The sequence below is a fragment of the Terrapene carolina genome, unplaced genomic scaffold (assembly GCF_002925995.2).
Source record: "Terrapene carolina triunguis isolate 2854851 unplaced genomic scaffold, T_m_triunguis-2.0 Scaffold238, whole genome shotgun sequence".
NCBI classification, from domain to species: domain Eukaryota; kingdom Metazoa; phylum Chordata; order Testudines; family Emydidae; genus Terrapene; species Terrapene triunguis.
Window position 1 is genome coordinate 8,427,132 of NW_020664589.1, and position 18,208 is coordinate 8,445,339.

General features: G+C 52.6%; 1 protein-coding gene across 1 annotated transcript in view; it reads right to left on the reverse strand.

Annotated features, from left to right (window-relative positions):
* The window catches only part of FIBCD1 (fibrinogen C domain containing 1), a 57,543-nt gene that overhangs the window by 14,151 nt on the left and 25,184 nt on the right, over window positions 1–18,208 (reverse strand). Inside the window, exons 2-4 of the mRNA XM_024193091.3 lie at window positions 8,506–8,982; window positions 3,298–3,457; window positions 397–533 (exon numbers count right to left, since the gene is read on the reverse strand). Of these exons, the coding sequence (XP_024048859.1) occupies window positions 397–533; window positions 3,298–3,457; window positions 8,506–8,982 (774 nt within the window). The remainder of the gene's footprint in view (window positions 1–396; window positions 534–3,297; window positions 3,458–8,505; window positions 8,983–18,208) is intronic.

The following is an 18,208-nucleotide window of genomic DNA, read 5'->3' on the forward strand; positions in this document are numbered from 1 at the left end:
ATGGATGGGCTGCCCGACTGCACAGAGCCCTACACTCCCACCATGGGAACTGAGTAACGCCGAGTGACTTCTAAACCCAGGCAAGACGACAGGGCCTTTGGTGTACAGCTGAACCTCACAGAGCCCCGCCACTGATCAGCACCATCTGTCTACCTTCAGCACTGTGCCCCCCATGTACCAGCAGCACGTGTCCAGCTGAAGCACAGGGAACCGCCTTCTCCGTTCCCCTCTGGGCACAGCCCTTGGGATCTGTCCTGTGCCATCGCTCCTGCCCCACCATGCCAGGAGGTCATGGGCCGTTACTTGGCAGGGTAACTCGTCGGCTGGCAGAGCTGTGCCTCAACGAGTGCCGTTCCCCATGTCAGAGCGACCCAGCAATGCAGGCAACCGACTTACCGTCCACCCCCCTCCGTCCGTCGTCATGTCGCAGTAGACCTGGAAGCCTGAGGGATAATGAGTGGGGAAGATGGAGTAAATGCCGTCCTCTTGTTGTCCGCTCGCGTAGATGTCAAAGCAGTCCCGGGGCCGCGAGCCTGGAGCGTGGCACGGGAGGGAAGGGAGAGCAACGCAAGGCTAATTAATTGTTTAAATTAGAGCCTTCCCGTTGGTTTCTGGCTCTCACCCCCGCTGCCTGATCTAATTGGCTGCTCACGGCCCATTCAGCCCCCTCTCATCTCATTCTCTTTCCTCCTAGGCTCCGGGCAAGCAGCGTCCTCGCTGAGGTCTCAGTGGCTTCTAGGGACCGTCCGTGGCAGTACTAAGGCACTGAGAGGGAGCCTGCTGGAAAGCCATGGCCAACCCACCACACGCACTCACCCCTCTCCCAGCACCATGTCACCGAGGCTTCCCTGCCAGGCAGATGAGTGCAGTGGAAGGGGCTGCTTGCTCCCACAGCTAGTGAGGGCATCTGTATTGCATTGGAGAGAGGGTGCCTGCAGGGAGTGCAGCGTAGCTAGATGCGGGGTGTGTGTGTGTGTGTGTACACGCATAGTGTATATGAATACGCACACAGTATTTGTGTGTTTATGTTGCCACAGATGCAATTATAATATAAAATTAAAGTTGAAATTTAAATGGAAACATTTCGATAAACCCAAATTGAATTTTTTGGGAAGGGGGAATTTTCCTTTGAGGATTTCGAAGTTTTCAGTATCAGAGGGGTAGCCGTGTTAGTCTGAATCTGTAAAAAGCAACAGAGGGTCCTGTGGCACCTTTAAGACTAACTTGCATCTGAAGAAGTGAGGTTCTTACCCACGAAAGCTTATGCTCCCAATACTTGTTAGTCTTAAAGGTGCCACAGGACCCTCTGTTGCTTTTTAAAGTTTTCAGTGTGATTCGGAACAAAGCCAAAGTTCAAATTCTCGAAATTCTTCGAAATCTCGAAACAGAACTGCCGGCCTTTGCACGGCTCTGTATACTATACGCCAATCGCTCGGTGAAAAGAACACTAGTAAGACTGCAAAGTCAAGTGGTCCAGCATTAGGAAACACCAGAATTAAAGCTGCCTGGGTGTCCTCACTATGACCCCCTTGTGCATACGCAGTATGATACGGTCTTTAATTACATGAGCACATATTTTTTCCATAGGACCTCTCTGCCTCATTACGTGCACAGGACGGACGGCACTCACGTAATGAGAAGCTATTCAATATTTCTTTTTGTTGTTCAGCATGTGGCCCAGGCCTTATTTATTGCACACTATTCACCCTGCTGTGAAAGCAGAATAAACTTCCTCCTGGGCTTTTCTGTGGTGCACATCACCATAGTATCCACGCGCTTCACAAACATTCGCTGACTTTCACAACATCCCTGTGAGGCAAGCGGGTGGTATTCTCCCCATTTTATAGACGGGGAGCTGAGGCACAGAGTATGCACTGATTTTGGGTGCCCAATGTCAGACATTGCACAGGCAACCTTAACTGTGGGATTTCCTAACGTCTGCATGCTTGATTTTGCAACCTTAATAATGGTCTTTTATTTTAGTTATGTTGGGAAATTTCCTAGGTGTTGTTTTTTTGTTTAAAGCAAACTGAAAAGACAAATCCCATCATGTGGCATCATATTGACACTCACATGGTTCATCAGCAGGGTTAGAACCTTTAGATCTGCTGCATAGATCAGCCACTTGAGCTAACTGAGTAACTGATAGTAGTAGTAGTAGTAGTAGGCTGTCGTCCTTTGTGTGAACCAGCACTAGAGCAGCAATTGCAGGGAAAGTGCATTATGGAGCATTCTCAGTGTGAACAGACCCTTTGGAGAATCTAGCTGCTAAAATCTAAGCAGTCTCGACTGAGCATATGCAAACTTATTTTTCAAAGGTTTATAACCTGGCCAAATTGTGGCAGCTTTTCATGGGGCCAGCAAAAGGCACATGCCTGACACAAAGGTCCAACCCCTGCCAAATTTCATGTATCTGCTGCAAAGCAGGAGGATGCCAGAGCTTTTCAAAGAAAAGGTCAACAGGATTTTTTTTAACATGGGCAACACAGTGTACGTTTTCCTTAGACTCATTCTCAAAAACATCTGCACTGTTTAGGTTGAAATTTTCCAAAACGATTCGGCCTGAGGCCGACACCTGGTGTGGAAAATTTTGGCCCAAAAGGTTGAAGTTTAGAAAAGTTCTAAGCAACTGAAAATTGGATCAAACAACCTTAATAATAGCCATGCCTACGATATAGGTGCATGTGTGATGGGATGTGCAGCCCCACTGGGGCACGCATCTCAGCCCTGGTCTACACTATGAGTTTAGGTCGACTTTAGCAGGGTTAAATCGAATTAAGCCTGGACAGTGTCCCCAGTAAAGGGAAGTGGCTGGGGCCTTTACAGCAGGACAGAAGGGCTCCAGGGGTAGCTAGGACCCAGGAATATTTTTCCACTGCAGGCAGTAGAGAGGAGACACCTGGGTCCCTCTGGTGTTTGATTTGCTAAAGGTGATTACACTTCCCTATCAGCAAAGAGACCTGCGCCCAGCAGCAAGAGGGTGCTAGTGGGGAGGGGTCGGGGAGCTGCCTTCCATTGCCCCAGGGGCAGGGCTGGTGCAAGGATATTTTGCGCCCTGGGCAAAACTTCCACCTTGCGCCCCCCCCCTTTCCCCCGGAGCATCGCTTATTATAAACTTTCAAAAATGAATACAGTGGAGTCACATCTTACACGAGGGTTAGGTTCTAAAGGCAGCGCGTAAGAGGAAAATCGCGTATAGTGAAAACTACCATAAAGTATAGTACACACAGTATACACTGTATACACTAGAACAGGGGTCCTCAACCTGCAGGAAAGGAGAGGAGGAGGCTGTCTCACCATTGGAACATCCCCGGAGCCGGGCTCCCCGGGCTGGAGGTCTCTGCAGGTCGGCTTTGAGCCGAGGCCTGGCCATGCCTCGATCCTTCTGCAGCGTGTCCAGGACGTCGCTGACAGAGCTCACCAGCCGAGCCATGTTGGTCTGGCTCTCCGAGAGCAGCTGGGAGGGGAGAAGACAAACGATCTGAGTGAGTCACCAGTTCCTGGCTTTACCCCTTTCTGACACTGCGGGCAGCAGCGTTGAATGTATCCCTCAAAGGCAGGTGCTGAGCCTGGCTGGGTCCAGCGGGCTGATCCCCTCACATAGTGCAACGTGCTTCCCCCCCAGAGCAATCACTTCACCTACTGTACCCCTGAGATTCTGCCGCCAATAGGGGGCGGGCCTCCTAGGAACAGGGACACAGACCACATCTGGGAGCCATTCTTTCTACTGCCAACGGAGAGAGTCCTCACCCCAAATGCCAGGCTAAAAGGAGTGGGGCCGCAAAGACTGAGTGTAGAATGACATTCACCAAACCTTCCATTTCCATCCTCTGGACTTTGGCGTCTCAGCCCAGATTATATTTCCTATACATAGTGACAGTGGTCTGGTGGTTAGTCAGGACTTCTTCGTTCTACATTTAGCTCAGACTTGCTGTGTGAGCTAGGGATATGTCACTTAGCACTCTGTGCCTCAGTTTCCCCATCTGTAAAATGGGGATAATGAACCACTCCCCTGCCTCACACAAGGCGCTGGGAGGCTTCATTGATCAATGATTGGATTGTGCTTTGAACGCGTAAAGGACTTGTCTGTGCTGCGACTCCTGGATGAAAAGGGCTGCAGAAGGGTCAGTGATGCGCTCGTATTACATCAGTGCAAAATCTGTTTGATGGTGAATTCAGCTGGCGCAGAATCCAGACTTTGCCTTAAAATGCATCTAGCACAGAGCCGGGCCCAGGATGAGACCCGGGATCCAAACCCCAACAAACTGGGAAAGCTCCCATTGAAGCTCATGGCAAAACTTCTGTTGGGAGCAGGATCAGCGCACTAATGTCACTTAAAAATAATACTGAGGCTATCAAATGGAGTTATTCTGTCTTTACCCAGTGGGGCCTGGCCTCTGCCGAATGACGAGGGCAAATCCCAGACAAGCCCACAGCACATCTGAAAGATTAACTCTGACCTGCTGTAGCTCCTGACCCCGTGTCTGCCATTTGGGAGATAAAAGGCATCTTTAGAGAAAAAAAAAAAGAGAGGATTCCCGGTCGGTTTAAAAATATCTGTGCCCTGCTGCAGCCAGATTGCAGAATGTTTGGCCTTCCCTGAAATGACCCGAGCAGCACAAGACATTCAGCCTCTGGCTCAGAAGTGGGGGGGGGGGGGCGGGGGAAGTCACACCGCTGGGGGACAGATATTGGAGGAAATGCGTACGCACAGTGAGACAAAATTCAGAACGGGCTCCATCGCATCCGTTCCAGCATCTGGCCACCAACTGGAAGAAACGGGTCTTCCCAATAGGATGTGCACACAGTGTCGGCCATTTTGTTTTTAGGATGTTTGGGTCATGTCTTTGCATGTGCAGTTACCTACTGTCCCACGGGGAATTAATGTCGGATTTCTTTCCCCCTTCTCCCCACGCATTAGGGTGGAACTGTGGCAGTTCGTTTGAGGCTGATAATCAATGTGGAAACTTGCAACGGGAAGCACAACTCAGACACGCCAAGCGTAATGGCGGCCGGTGCCAGGACAAGCTGCTGCCCAGGGACGTGAGCCGAAATGACAGGTAGCCGAGAGTTTTTAAACCCCGAGATGTTCTCTTTGGGGCTGGGCTTTGAGGAGGAAGTTGGGCCACTTCTTGTTTTATCCGCCCTGGGTCGCCAATCTCCAATGTAAGCTTTAAAGGTCCTGAAAGTCAGAGTGCTCGTGGCTTACAGAATGTGGGGTGAGTTGGGGGAGGGAGGAACTCCACAAAACACCCCCTCCAGTATCGGCATCGATTGCGTCCCTTGTTCATGGTCTCAACTGAGAGGCCGACTGGTCCATGAATCCTGAACTCCTCTTCTCCTCACAGAGAGGGCCCCTTCTGCTCAAAAGTGAGGCACAGAGCCTGGGCAGCGTGAGGAGAAGCTTTTGCTATGGCTACTCCTCGTGCACCTGTCTGTTGATACACAAAGGCCTCCAGACTCGGAGGGCTGTCTGTGCTGCATCTGGGAACGAGCCTCCTAGCCCAGGTCCACAGACTTTTTGTGTTAGCAGGGCACGGGGTAGACGATGATTTGACTTTGTGGCTCAGGCTGGAGCGCGGGCTCTCAAGTCCCCCCAACCCAGTCTTCAGAGCCTGAGCTGCAACATCGACTATTTTTAGAGCATTAGTGTGAGCGCCACTAACCGCTGCAGTGCAGACGTGGCCTCTGTGTATCCACAGAAGAGGTGCATGAGGGGGTAGCCACAGCAAAAGGCTCCCTTCAGCCCTGGAATCCAGGTCAGAATGGAGAACCAAACTGTTGGAAAGCAACGATGTGGCCCCTTTTCCAGAACAAAGAGGCCAGCCCCGGAGTGGGCTCGGTCACTTGGGGTATTACATAAACCAAGAGAGAGGATCGTGCTGCTCTCCTCAGCCTCCATTCAGGGATGGGCATCAACAGTGTCAAACAGGCACACCCTGACCGCAGAGCGACGAGAAGCGTAAAAGGCTCAGCAAATGGGATCTGTAAAGAAGAGATTTGGGGACACGCAGAGCAGACATCTCTGCAAGGAGCGGCTAACACCCCCGAGCAACTTGCAGCTATCGATCTCATAGCCTTTCCAGTGGCGTAGCCAGGTTCTAAGAGCAGGGGGAGCGAACACAGGAAAAAAAGGTGCCACCCACTGCGAAGCAGTGAAGAAAAAAAAAAAGAAACCCAAGGCTTGCCGAAGAACCCGCTGTGCCGAATTACCCGCCGCCAAATTGCCGCCAAAGACCCGTAGCTGCCCGTGGGAAACCCGCGCTGGAGCTGCAAGGTAGCAGGTGCCCCCAGCGGGCACAGGGAGGAGCGTCACCCGGCCGCCACAAAGTGAGGTCGGGGGGAGCAGGAGCCGCCGCCGCAAGATGGACGCAGCAGAGCCCGAAGACCCGGACATGCTGGGAAGCGCCGAGTGAGTGCTCAGGGGAGCGGCCACTCCCCCTGCTCCCCCCCAGCTATGGTACTGAGCCCTTCACAAGGTAAGGTTCTTTTTCAGATGGGGAAACTGAGGTACAGAGTGGTGAATTTGCCCAAGTTCACTGTGACCCAGGGAGTCCCCCCAGTGCCAACCGTCAGAGGGCACCCTATACCATAACTCACATCAGGCCTGACGCATTTATTGCCACAACACACGTGTCATAATCTGTGCCTAAAAGGTGAGGTATCGTATCCAAATTGGTAACACGCTGGTCATTAATATTATTGTGTGATGTATGTATGAGTGGTGTATAAAGAGTTACAGATGTGTGATGGAAATATGTTCTTAAAAGGAGTTTTGCAAGCAGTGCCTAAGCCCAGCATGTCCTAGACAAAAGAATGTTGTAAACTGAGCCAGGTAACACCTCAGAAGACAATGAGAGGTACATCTACATCTACGGTAAACAAAGCCAACAAGCTAAATGAGCTGGGGGAAAGGCTGCTTAACATCATGCCTGGGGATGAAGCCTACACCCTCAGGAAGCCTTCCTGTCTCTTGAAACTGAGACAATAGACTTTGTGAAATATAAGCAAAGGCAGATGGCCATTTTGGCATCCATTACCCAGGAGACACAGGGGGAGCAGAGCCCTTTGAGCTCAAGAGAAGTGGATCCTCTTGGCCTGAAAACCAAGAGTAGCTGGAACTGACTGCGCGAGACCCCTGCCTAGACAAAGACTGTAACTCGCTGAAGTGATGTTTTAGTCACTAGACTAAACAAGTGATGTTTTGTTTTACTTGTAACCACACCTGTGTCTCCTTTCCTTACCTGTTAGCACTTACATCTCTGTTCTTTGTTAACAGACTTATTCTTGTTGTATTAGAGAACCGCCTCAGTGTTGTGTGTTAAACCAGTGGTTTTCAACTTTTTTTCATTTGCGGACCCATAGAACATTTTGAACGGAGGTGGGGAGCTCTTAGGAAATCTTAAAACCCCCAGGGATCCGCGGACCACAGGTTGAAAACCACTGTGTTAAATTGAAGGGTGCAATCCTCAGGTAACTACCAGGCTGGAGTGGGCTCTGTCACTTTGGAGGCAGCCAACTTCATAACTTCTGTGAGTGTCCAGCGAGAGGGACTGGACACTGCAGGAAAGAGCGTTTGGGAGAGCCTCAGGCCTGGAGGGGCTGTTGATGTCACCCTGCAAGGAGTAACCAGGGTGAGGCCACTATATTGTGAGCAGGCTGCTGGTGTCAGGGCTCTGCACAGCATAGAGGGCCCCCGGGTTACCGGGCAGGCGGTGACACAACCCCTTACTGGCCTGGGTGAACCTCCAAAGCGTCACAGTCACCCAGCAGGTCAGCGGCAGAGCCGAGATGAGACCCCAGCTCTCCGGAGTCCCACGCCACCGGGACGAAAAGTAGCAACTGGCTGCGTAACTGTGCAAAGGGGGGAGGTGACCGAGACGAGAGGGGTGGGGTGTTTCTGGGATTCGGCGAGGATGGAAGAGGAAGTGAAGGGCTGCAGTTGGAGAAAAGTTATGGCCAGCTCGTCATGTGGAGCCACCGTCCGTCTAGGAGGAAGGCGGTAGGGATAGTGGAATTGGTCCTTTGGGACCGGCCCCTCCTGATACAATGAGTCTTTGAATCATCCAGTTATGCTGCTTTCTCCCTCCCTCCCTGGCCCCCCAATGCCTCCCTGCCCCAGCCAGCAGCACACTGCATTAGCCTTACAACAATGGGGTGGATGGCTGCCTTCTCTGCAGCTGGTCTCTAGTGGGTGAGAGCGGTACCAGGGCCCAGCCTCGCATTTCCCACCTGCAATGTGTGCCCCTTGGCAGGAGGATGGCGAACCTGGAGGTTGTAGGGGACTGGAGCCCTGTGTGCAGCCCAGGGTGGGGTTCTGACTTCACCACGCCTTCTCCAGCCCAGAGTCTCCAGCTAACATTATCTAGGCTGGACCATCCTGCAAACTGAGCCATCACACTCCCTCTCCAGTGCCAGTCTCTGGCTCTGTGCTGCAGTCTGCCGGCCTGGGCAATGCCTGCAGGCCTTAGCCGGTGACCTCCCGCATTGGCAGGTGCCGCTTACCTGTATCAGCCGCCCCTGCTCGTTCTGCAGGGCGTTGAGTTCCTGCCCCATAGCGTTGTGCCCCTTCTTCAGGCTGTCACAGTCGGCTCTCAGCTGAGTGGCGTGGGTCAGGAGCTTGGCCACCTCATCCGCCACAGTGACCAGCAGGGCCCGCTCCTGCCCCTTGGCTGACTTCATCTCAGTGTCGTGGTCTGTCACGGCCCGCAGCACGGAGGACTGGAAGCCCTCCAGGCGGGTGAAGCTGCCGGCTTGGTCCGGACAGTTGGGGTCAATGAAGATGTTGATGCGGGAGCTGTCCACCTTCTCGATGGTGACCAGGGCATTGGCCTCCTCGGGGTTGGTGCTGATGACGGGCGGGGACTCCGTGACAGGGGTGTGATAGTGGTTCATGAAGAGGATGGCGCCGGTGACGGTAACGGCCAGGAGGACGGCCACAGACAGGAGGACCGTGCACAGGATGTAGCCGCAGCTCATTCTCTGGGGGGACAGAGCGCGTTAGTGGAACTCTCTGGCCCAGGTGGCAGATTTAGAAGGGTTTAAGCTTCATGTATAGCAGAGAACCACCCATGATCACAGACACCCCTCCCTTCCATTACCCCACCCCACTGTGTCTCCATTCAGATATCTTCCTCGCCCTCCTGGGTTTAATGAAATCCCTAACCAAACCCTCCCCTGCAATCTCCCGGGGGGCTGAGTGGGATGGTTCACCCTTCCTTCTGGGCCAAATGCTCCTGCCCCTCTTTCCCCCACCAGGAGCAAAGCCTGCACGACTGGACCTTGAACCAAGGAGCTAAGATGGCCGGAGAGCTCAGAAATTTGCCCATGTCCTTCTGCCCCCTGGCAGTTTGTGCAGCCCACAGGCAAAGGACTGCTCCCCCCCAGCCAGCGTCTCTCTCCTCCTGAGCTGTCTCTTCCCCTGGGTCAGTTCTCCCCGCGGTACCTGTTGGATTCACCCGCAGGACTCTTGGTCCTTGCAAACTGCTCCGGGAGGGAGGCAGGGAGGTTTTATCTATCACCAGGCACAAAGATCTGATCCCCATTAGCGCCAGCTCCCGTCTGCCCTGCCGTCAGCTGGCTGCCACGTCGCGACTGCATTAGCTCCCCATGTTCCCGCTGGCTGCCTCCCCCTTTCATTACACCTGCAGGACTGAGGCTATGATTTTCCTCTGACCCCAGCTGCAGCTGTCACAAGGAATTGAGGGCTGGGAAAGTGTTGCATATTCAAAGAGACAAAGACGACTTTCTCCAGGAATGAGACAAAAATTGCTGCATCTGCAAAGATTTCCCGGGCACTGTCCCCTCCTGCATGTCTATCTGGAGTGACACCTTCTTTCAACCACCCTTCATTCACCGTCCTGCAGCCATTTGCATTAAGGTGACTCAAGCTGCGGGTTGGATGAGTACATGGAAGACAGAGCGGAGGCCTCCCAGTACCTCCAGCCAAAAATAACTCCTTCCCTCTTAGAGACGCGCAACAGAATTCAGGATGGATTTATCCACCCAAAGGAGAGCAAAGCAGCAGACATGAAACGCACCCAGCACTTGGCTGTGTGGGAAGCCAGTCTGCAGGGACCACCTTAAAGAGGCAGCCATGTGCTCGTCACAGACTCCAGCTTTCTGTGCAATAAAAAGAAATATGTCAAAGACAATAAGGCAGGCTTTCAGTGAGAAGACAGCTCACCACCTTTGCTCTGCGTTTGTAACATATTAAGCCAGACCTGCACCTCGGGCAGAGGTCTGCTGCTTCAAGGAGGACAGTTCAGGTTAGTCTGGCAAATCAAGGCATAGCTTGGGTTATGTGAGATTTGGGTACATTAGGAGAGGGATTTGGGGTCATTTTCCATTGCTTAGAGTTGAGGAGCTTTGGATCAGACCCTTGAGGATCTGACCCATTATGTCTAGGAGTTAGCTCTTTGGACATGGGGTACCACAGAGAAATGGAGGTCCAAGCTGGAAAATATGGAGTCCAGATTACAAACTCTCCCCCACCCTCCCCCAGTATTTAATGGCGTTTGAATCTGGGGGGTTAGTTCAACCCATCCTGAAATCACTACCCAAGTCCTCCAAAGATCTCAACAAAATCTGCCAACAGAAAGGGAGGAAGCGAAGGCCTGATATTTCCAATGTAAAAACCAAAGAGGAAAAATTGGAGGCCATCTTTACACATCTTAAAAGACGGTGTCTTGCTGTGTGGTTCACCTTTAGCTATCCAATTAAATGCAAAGCAGAATTTTAGCTTCTTCCCCTTGGTAGAAGATCGTTTAACCTCTCAGTGCCCCAGGCCAAATGCAAGAGCAATGACAAACACACTGGAATGGCATCTGAAGAAGTGAGGTTCTTACCCACGAAAGCTTATGCTCCCAATACTTCTGTTAGTCTTAAAGGTGCCACAGGACCCTCTGTTGCTTTTTACAGATTCGGACTAACACGGCTACCCCTCTGATACTTGACACTGGAATGGACTCAATTATCACCATTCAGTCTGGACTAACAACCACCTCTTGCAGACGGGCAAGGCAGATGCCTTATGAACTAGTGCCTCTCACAAGGCCTGTTTTAAAGCAGCAGTGGGCTGCGGGAGCTGTGCTGGTGTGAAACAGGAGACATGCTGCTTCTTCGCTCTCTCCCCTTTTCTAGCTCTCTCTCCGAGGAGGATCGGAGTGTTGCTTTGACTGACAGATCACATTCTGGGAAGGAAAGTAGCTGTGAGAAGAAAGCCTCTCTTGCCACTCTGGGACTGAGCACTGCAGAAAGAAGAAGCTGTTTCACCAAAGGGGAAAACAGACGAGGTTTTGATACAAGTGCCTTGTCTCATCCTTCCCGGGAACATAAAAGCAAAAGGACGAAACAAGTGTTCACTCAAGGCAAGTCTCTGGTAGGTTTTGATCTGAAGGGCTAGCAGACAGCATGCATGTCATCCATAGAGCTGCCGGAGAGGTGACCTGCCTGGGACATATTTAAATCATTGCGATTATAAAGGGATCTTACTGGCATGGAAGACAAGGAAGAGAACACAATTCCATGCCTCCTTCTATCCCCCAGCAAATCCTAATTGCTTTCACATCATCCTCCCCAGCTCTAATTCACTCTATGCTCATACCAAGCTATCAACCAAGTTGGCAATGACGGAGAGACTAGACCATATACCTGGCGGTTCCTATAAAGTGGAACCCAAGTACCAACCAGCCTAGTTTGCCTTTGGGCAAACCCCAATACGCCTATATTGGCAAACCCAGATACTCCAGCTTTGCCCAACATTATTCCTATTTCCAGCCTCCTCAAGGGGCACACTGAGACCACACACCAGCTTCTCCCCCTGTCCTGCATGGAGGGGAAGAAGAAATCCTCCTTCACAGACGAGGACGTGCACATCTGGAGACTACAAAAAGGCCAGATCTGAGTTCATGACCGTTTTCAAGGTCCAACAGAATTTGCCTCACATTGGTACTGTTACCTAGCAACATGATCTTAGATTCAGGGGGAAAAAATCCACCAAGCTGATACTAAGAAATCTCTTAAATTGGCAAATTTTATGTAGGCCAACAAAACCCAATGTGCAGTGCTCCCCCTCCTGGCTGGACAGCAGCAATATGCTTAAACTTACGCACCAACACAGATCAGTCTCTGCAACAGCCGGTACAGCTGCCATGAATGTTACTGTGTCACAAGCCCTTTCATTTCTCCGATAAGCATTCCATCCCTCCTGATGCCAGTGGTTACTGCTGCCCCGTCTTTGTGTCACCATGTTGTTGGCATCCTGTGGAACTGAGCAGGGGGCAGCTCTGAGGATGCAGTCGGGCACCTGGTCTGCCAGGCAATTCCAACGGGTTAAAGACTTCATTTAAATGGTTCCTAGTAAGCGATACAGCTGCTTCCCATGAGAGCTGCCAAGACAACAGCCTTATTCTAGCACAATACAAATGACTCTGACGCAGCACACCCTGAAATATCGACAGCAATACCGAACAGCCATCACTTCTGTTTCTTTGACACTGCCAAAAGAGGGCTGAAGGAAGAAATAAGACATGGGGATCTAGAAAATATGCTGGCTGTTCCTAATCTCCCCCGGCACTCCTGCTCCTGAGCTCGGGGTCATACTGAAAGAGAGCCCCTGAATACAGGATCAGACTCGGATGGCTGCCACCTCCATCTACTGACCTTCTCTTGGTTGTTTCCTGGCTAGCAATGGCTGCTGGGAATCGCCTCGCAATCATGTGACCTGCGATCTATCTTCCCTGAGTTTTTAAGTCTCCTTGTCTGCATCCATTTCTCCCAAGTCATCTGTCTTTCTTCAGTAACCCACAGGCCCTTCTCTTCTTCAACCACAGACCTGTGCCGTGTCTGACTTACAGTGAGGCTGACGTCTGCAAAGCAGCCTAAGGGATTTAGAAGCCCAATTCTCATTACTTTTGTAATGGAGACGGAGTGTCCAAATCCCTTGAGCTGAGGTTTTCAATGTTGCCTAAGTTCTTCATAGCAGGGAGTGAGCCTTAGCTCTGTCCTGTTGATGCCATGTCTATTTATGGCACTACAGAAATATTTCAGCGCACTACCACTCTGTCCCAGAATGGCATTGCCATTTGACCTTGGTTTCTTCTGAGCATTTTGCCCTTTTTTCTCTCTATAAAAGCCAAGGTCTGCTTGTGACTGTTATTAGCAAATACATTCACCGAATTGTTCTGAATGGACATTGGCCTATGGATTGGGGTTCCTTTAAACATCTGAGCTGCGCAACTGGTTGCCTAAGTCACACAATGCCGTTTTTGCCCCAGACTGGATAACACACCTCTGTACACTAACTTCTGCCCAGTCAGTTGCAGAACACATTTAGACTCTAGATGTAACGAAACTCTGGGCCTAAAATTTGCTTTCTGTAAACAGAACTTCACTTGCATGACTGTTCTGTGAACCTACCTTACTCTAAAGAAGCTGGAGCGGGACACTAGCTGAAACAAAATACCAGACCAGGAGTAGTGCAGGTCTAAACTGGTGTGGTAATTGCTTGGGTGATGCAAAGACAAAAGCAGCAAAATTCAACATAGAAGTCACTGTGACACATGCAAGTAAGTTCTTCCCCCCCCCCCCCCCAGCTACAGCTGCCACTCCCATGCACTGCACAAGCATAGAAACGAGCAAAGAAAGTCAGGGAAATGTCAAACTCCAACCATCGCCATTTGCCCAATGAAGGAATTGAACTGGTGAAATGAGGCGACAGCAAGTGGAGAGGCTGGCTTCTGAGTTAATGAGCAGGGCTCCCAGGCGACAGCAGGGGGCTGGCCCAGCACACAGCCCCTCTAACTGCCCAGCGGCTGGAGCTGCAGATTGGCTCTCTTATGGTGGGAGCTGGGTCACCAAAGCAGGCGTATGTGTGATTCTCTGCATTCTCTCAAGCTCTGCCTCGTAAGCCGCTGCTGGTGAATACACGATCGAGACAAGACAGTGGGATTGTCCCCTTCCGAAGAGCAGGCGTCCGCCTGGGAAGTAAAGGAGACAGCCCAGGAGCTCAGCTGGCAGACCCTGGGTGTGATGTGTGAATGCAGGGCAGTGTTCAGCCAGCATGTGAGGGCAGAAGGGGTTTCCCTGCTTTTGGGGTCCCCCCCAGATCCTGCTGTGTCTGACTCTTATCCTTGGGTCAAAGATGATTCTGAAGAGGAAACCATCTGAAAGGGCCAGATGGTGCCAAAGGGCCCAGATTAGCCAAAGAGGGTGGCTCCCAGGGACTGATCCCAGGACCCCTCTACAGGGCCTGTCTCTGCAAAGGACTGTACTCCAGCGATTCAGTAAAGGCTAGTGCAGTGCCTGTATATACTGCCTATTCCCCCCCCACCCCCATTGCCCATGAGCCCTGCAACGGTTCTGCTCGTGCTGAGTGAGAGAGAATTAGGGGCTCACAGACACGCAGGACATTCGTCAGATCACAGCTTGCTGAGACACACGCCCAGCAGCAGGATGGAAGGTGCACTTGGGACCTTTGGCTGTGGAGCACAGAGAGTCCTCCAGCCCCGCGAAACAGCACAGCCCCCTGCTCCCCTCCGCCGGTGTGCCATGTGAGCGAGTGCCAGAAGAGGGTAGCAGCGCCACACGGAATGCATGCTCTCTCTCACACGCATGCAGCTGGTTCCATAGCTGCCTGTCGGGGGAAGGAAGAAGCCTGTCCCGAGGGGCTCACTGGCTGTACTTGGTGGCTGGGAGGCTGCAGCTGCTCTTCTCTGACCTCAGCAGCAGGTGTATCTGCCACCTCTGGGAGCGACAGTGGAGAGCGGCTGCTAGAAGAGCTGGAATCAGGCAGGAGGCGAGGAAGATGCTCAGAAGTTTCCTTAGAAGTCAGATCCTCTGACGGGGGGGGCCAGCGACGCTGGCTCTGGGGGATCGTCCTTCTTGACTGTTTAATTTATCAGTCACCAGGGCGATGGGACACTACCCAACGTAAGGCGGTCCTCGCCATGCGCACCCACCCATCACAGCAGCATCATGCAGCATGAAAACCATGCTCCATACACAGCCAAACGCACTGAGCTCTGCCCCTCCTCACCTCCCCTACACTCACTGATTCCCCTTCCCATCACACCCTCCCATCTCTCATCAGCACTCCTGTGCCTTGTCTTAGGCAGCCCCCTACTCCTGGGTTGTCCTCCCTGCTCCTGTACACCCCATAGCCTCATACTCCTGCTTCACGTGCCCTGTCCGTGCCACAGAGCAGTGCTCAGGGTCAGAGCGATCGTCCAGGCTTCACCTACAGGGACCTGGCTATAACAAGCCCCTCTCCCCCGCACCTCCACAACCTTATTCTGGGCATCTGGATGTCCTCTCTTCCCATGTCCTAACCAGATCACCTAGAGGGCAAGCAAATCAGCACAGAGACCTTGGCTTTACTCTCTGAGGCAGATTCATTCTGTGGTTGCAGGAGTTAGTTCAGCCCCTAGCATAGCTTACTGGCACCCCTGACTAGCTAGGCTACGGGTCTGTCCTGCCCAGACCCACCCCCAAATGCCCCCTGAACCCAGGGTGGCCCCAGAGCCGACTTTGCACCATGGCGGCGGGGTCCCCTGTAACTATCGATCCTTCTCCTTCCCCTGCATCCCCTTTAGGTCAGTCTAGCAGCCGGTGACGATGAATAGGGCCCTTTGGGTGTATTCGGTGTTTGCTCTTCTGATGCTATAGGCCAACGTTATTGTGTTTAGCCAAACAAAGTGGCCTGGGATCTGGGCAACATGTACCGCCTGTGATCAGCCCAGAGTCACATCCCAGGGCTCATACGGTCTGGGCCAATAAGCATGACCCCATTAACCCCCCTCCAAACAACTCCGCTGTCCCCTGCTCACTTCAAGGGCTACTTCGGTTTTGGTTTTTTGAGACCATCTGTGGATTTGCCCCCTGCTGCCCTCACAAATCTTTTCTACTCCCCTCCCCAGCTCTGGCTGGCTTCTTCTGTCCTTTCCCACAACCTTGTCACCAGTGGTCTGAGAGCCGTCTCCTCAGCAGCCCTTTCCTTCTGCAACCAACCTCGCTGTGTGACCTGGTCGCCGACACCGGTTTCAAATGCATGTCTTGTTTGACGCTGGATCGACAACAGAGGTTTGCAGTGGTGCAGTTACATCTATTATCCCCCTCCCTGCCAGGCTGACACCCCTCCCACACCCCCCTCCATCTCAAATTTCATCTTGAATTAGATCTTCATTTCAACACCCCCTGGGGACTGGCCTAGCAGTGATTTACACTGCTCTCCTCCGTAATCCAGTATAAGCCCGAGCCCGCCCAGTCGTGCTTATACACCATAAAGCTCTTTTGGGAGTTGGGGAGATGCTGCAGATGGTAGGAGACCTGCTCTATAAAACAGTCTGCTTGGGTTTAAATGAATAAGATCCAGGCTGTGGCTTCCAAAGGAATCTCAGGCAGCTAAAACCCAACTCCCCTTGAATCTCAGTGTGAGCTGGCTCCCCCAGGCTTCTTGGAAAAGCCCAGCTTTAATTCATACTCCACCGATTGTTCTGTTACACAATGAACACCCTGGGTGTTGGGGTCGCAGCCTGGGTGGGGAACTGGGCCAGTTCTCTGTATTACTCTCATGTGCTGAGCATTCAACCTAACCTAGGGGGAACTCCATTTATTGCCATCGGAGAAAGCCCTAGCCCAGACCATAATGCTTCTGAAGTCTACCTTGCAAGGAGCGTGCTGGGACGTGGGGCACAACTGGAAGGGAGCTGTGAACAGAATTTCTCCCCCTCATGGCCCCAGGGCTGGTAGGCTTCTCCCTGTGGCACTCATCCTAGCCAGGGCGTGAAAGGAAAGTTGGCGCAGTAAACTCCTGATGGGAATGAGGAGCCCTCAGGTCTGGCAGAGCTGCTGAAGGGGGGGTGACATCCGGGGTAATGGGGGGGGGGGGGAATGCTGCCTGGATGTTTAAATGTAGAAGGTGAAGAAGAACAAAGCAGCCGTCCCTAGGGAACCCAGACACACACACCCCATCCTCAAACAGCCCATGGTCACATCCGTTTCTACCACTCCAGCCCCATCACACATGGCTGGGTGGCCAACGGCAGCCAGGACCGAGGGGAAGAGATCGTGCCAGGGATGGCTCAGGACTCGGCTCCCTTGGTACATTTGGGAAGCTCAGATCCCAACTGCCAGGGCTTCCCATGTATCCCTGAGCTCAGGGGTTCCTTATTGTGATTCCTCACCACCCAGCCTGCTGGGAGCTGGAAATGCTGTAGGGACATCGGTCTCTTACCCCTCCATTTCAGCCTCCCCAGCTCTTCCTCTTTGCTTCTTTCCCTTCCCTAGGAAGGATCAGCCGGAGGTTTGTTTCTTGCTGTGTTCTAGCCCTTTGCAGGTACACGCAGCGCATGATGCAGACTCCCCTCAGTGATACAAGTACAGGCAGATGCACACGTTCGCGCACAGTTACACACACAGTCTTGCACGCATGTTCATGCCCATTCACCCTGGGATCTGTGGCAGAACGTGCATGGAGACTCACTTGTGCACACACACATTCAGGCTGTGTTCCGGATTCTCACATGTGTACACACACACGCTTGGCTTGGACATGCACAAGGCTATCACACACTGCTGCGGCGAGCTGCAGGCATGCTCCGGCACATGCTCCCACATCTGTGCGGGGCAATAAGTGCTGTATGAACCCCCTTCACCACCGTCACCTTCCCCCCAAGCCCTCCTCACCCGCTCTAAGCAGCCAGGCAGGGTTCGCTGACTACTCCAGCAGGGGACGATGGTGGGAGAGTCTGTACGGTAACAGGGCCAGATCTGCCCCCAGCATAGACTCGACATGCAAACATCCTCTCTTAGAAAGTGAGTGAAGTGTTTTAAATGTGCAGCAGTTAGTTAAGGGGAGGAGGCTGGGGCAGCCGGGGCGCAGTTACCTGCTGCCTGTCTGACCCGCCGTTGCTTTCCTAGAGCCTGATGTGACATTCCCTGTAAATAAATAGCCTCAATAATGCAGGGAGCGTTTGCCACCAGCCAGGGACACCGGTTCCTGCCCCGTTCCCCAAGGAGCGCACATGCAGCCTGCCTGCCATCCAAAACTCAGCCTGGGCAGCCCTGCCAGGAGCTGCCAGCCCACCCCGGGGGCTGCTTTCTCCAGCGGGCACCCCAGCACCCCCACCCCCCTTCGCGGCTGGGGGGCAGGGTAACCCGGGCAAAAAGGGGCCCCCACAGGGTGTCACGAAGTTTTGGGGGCGCTGTC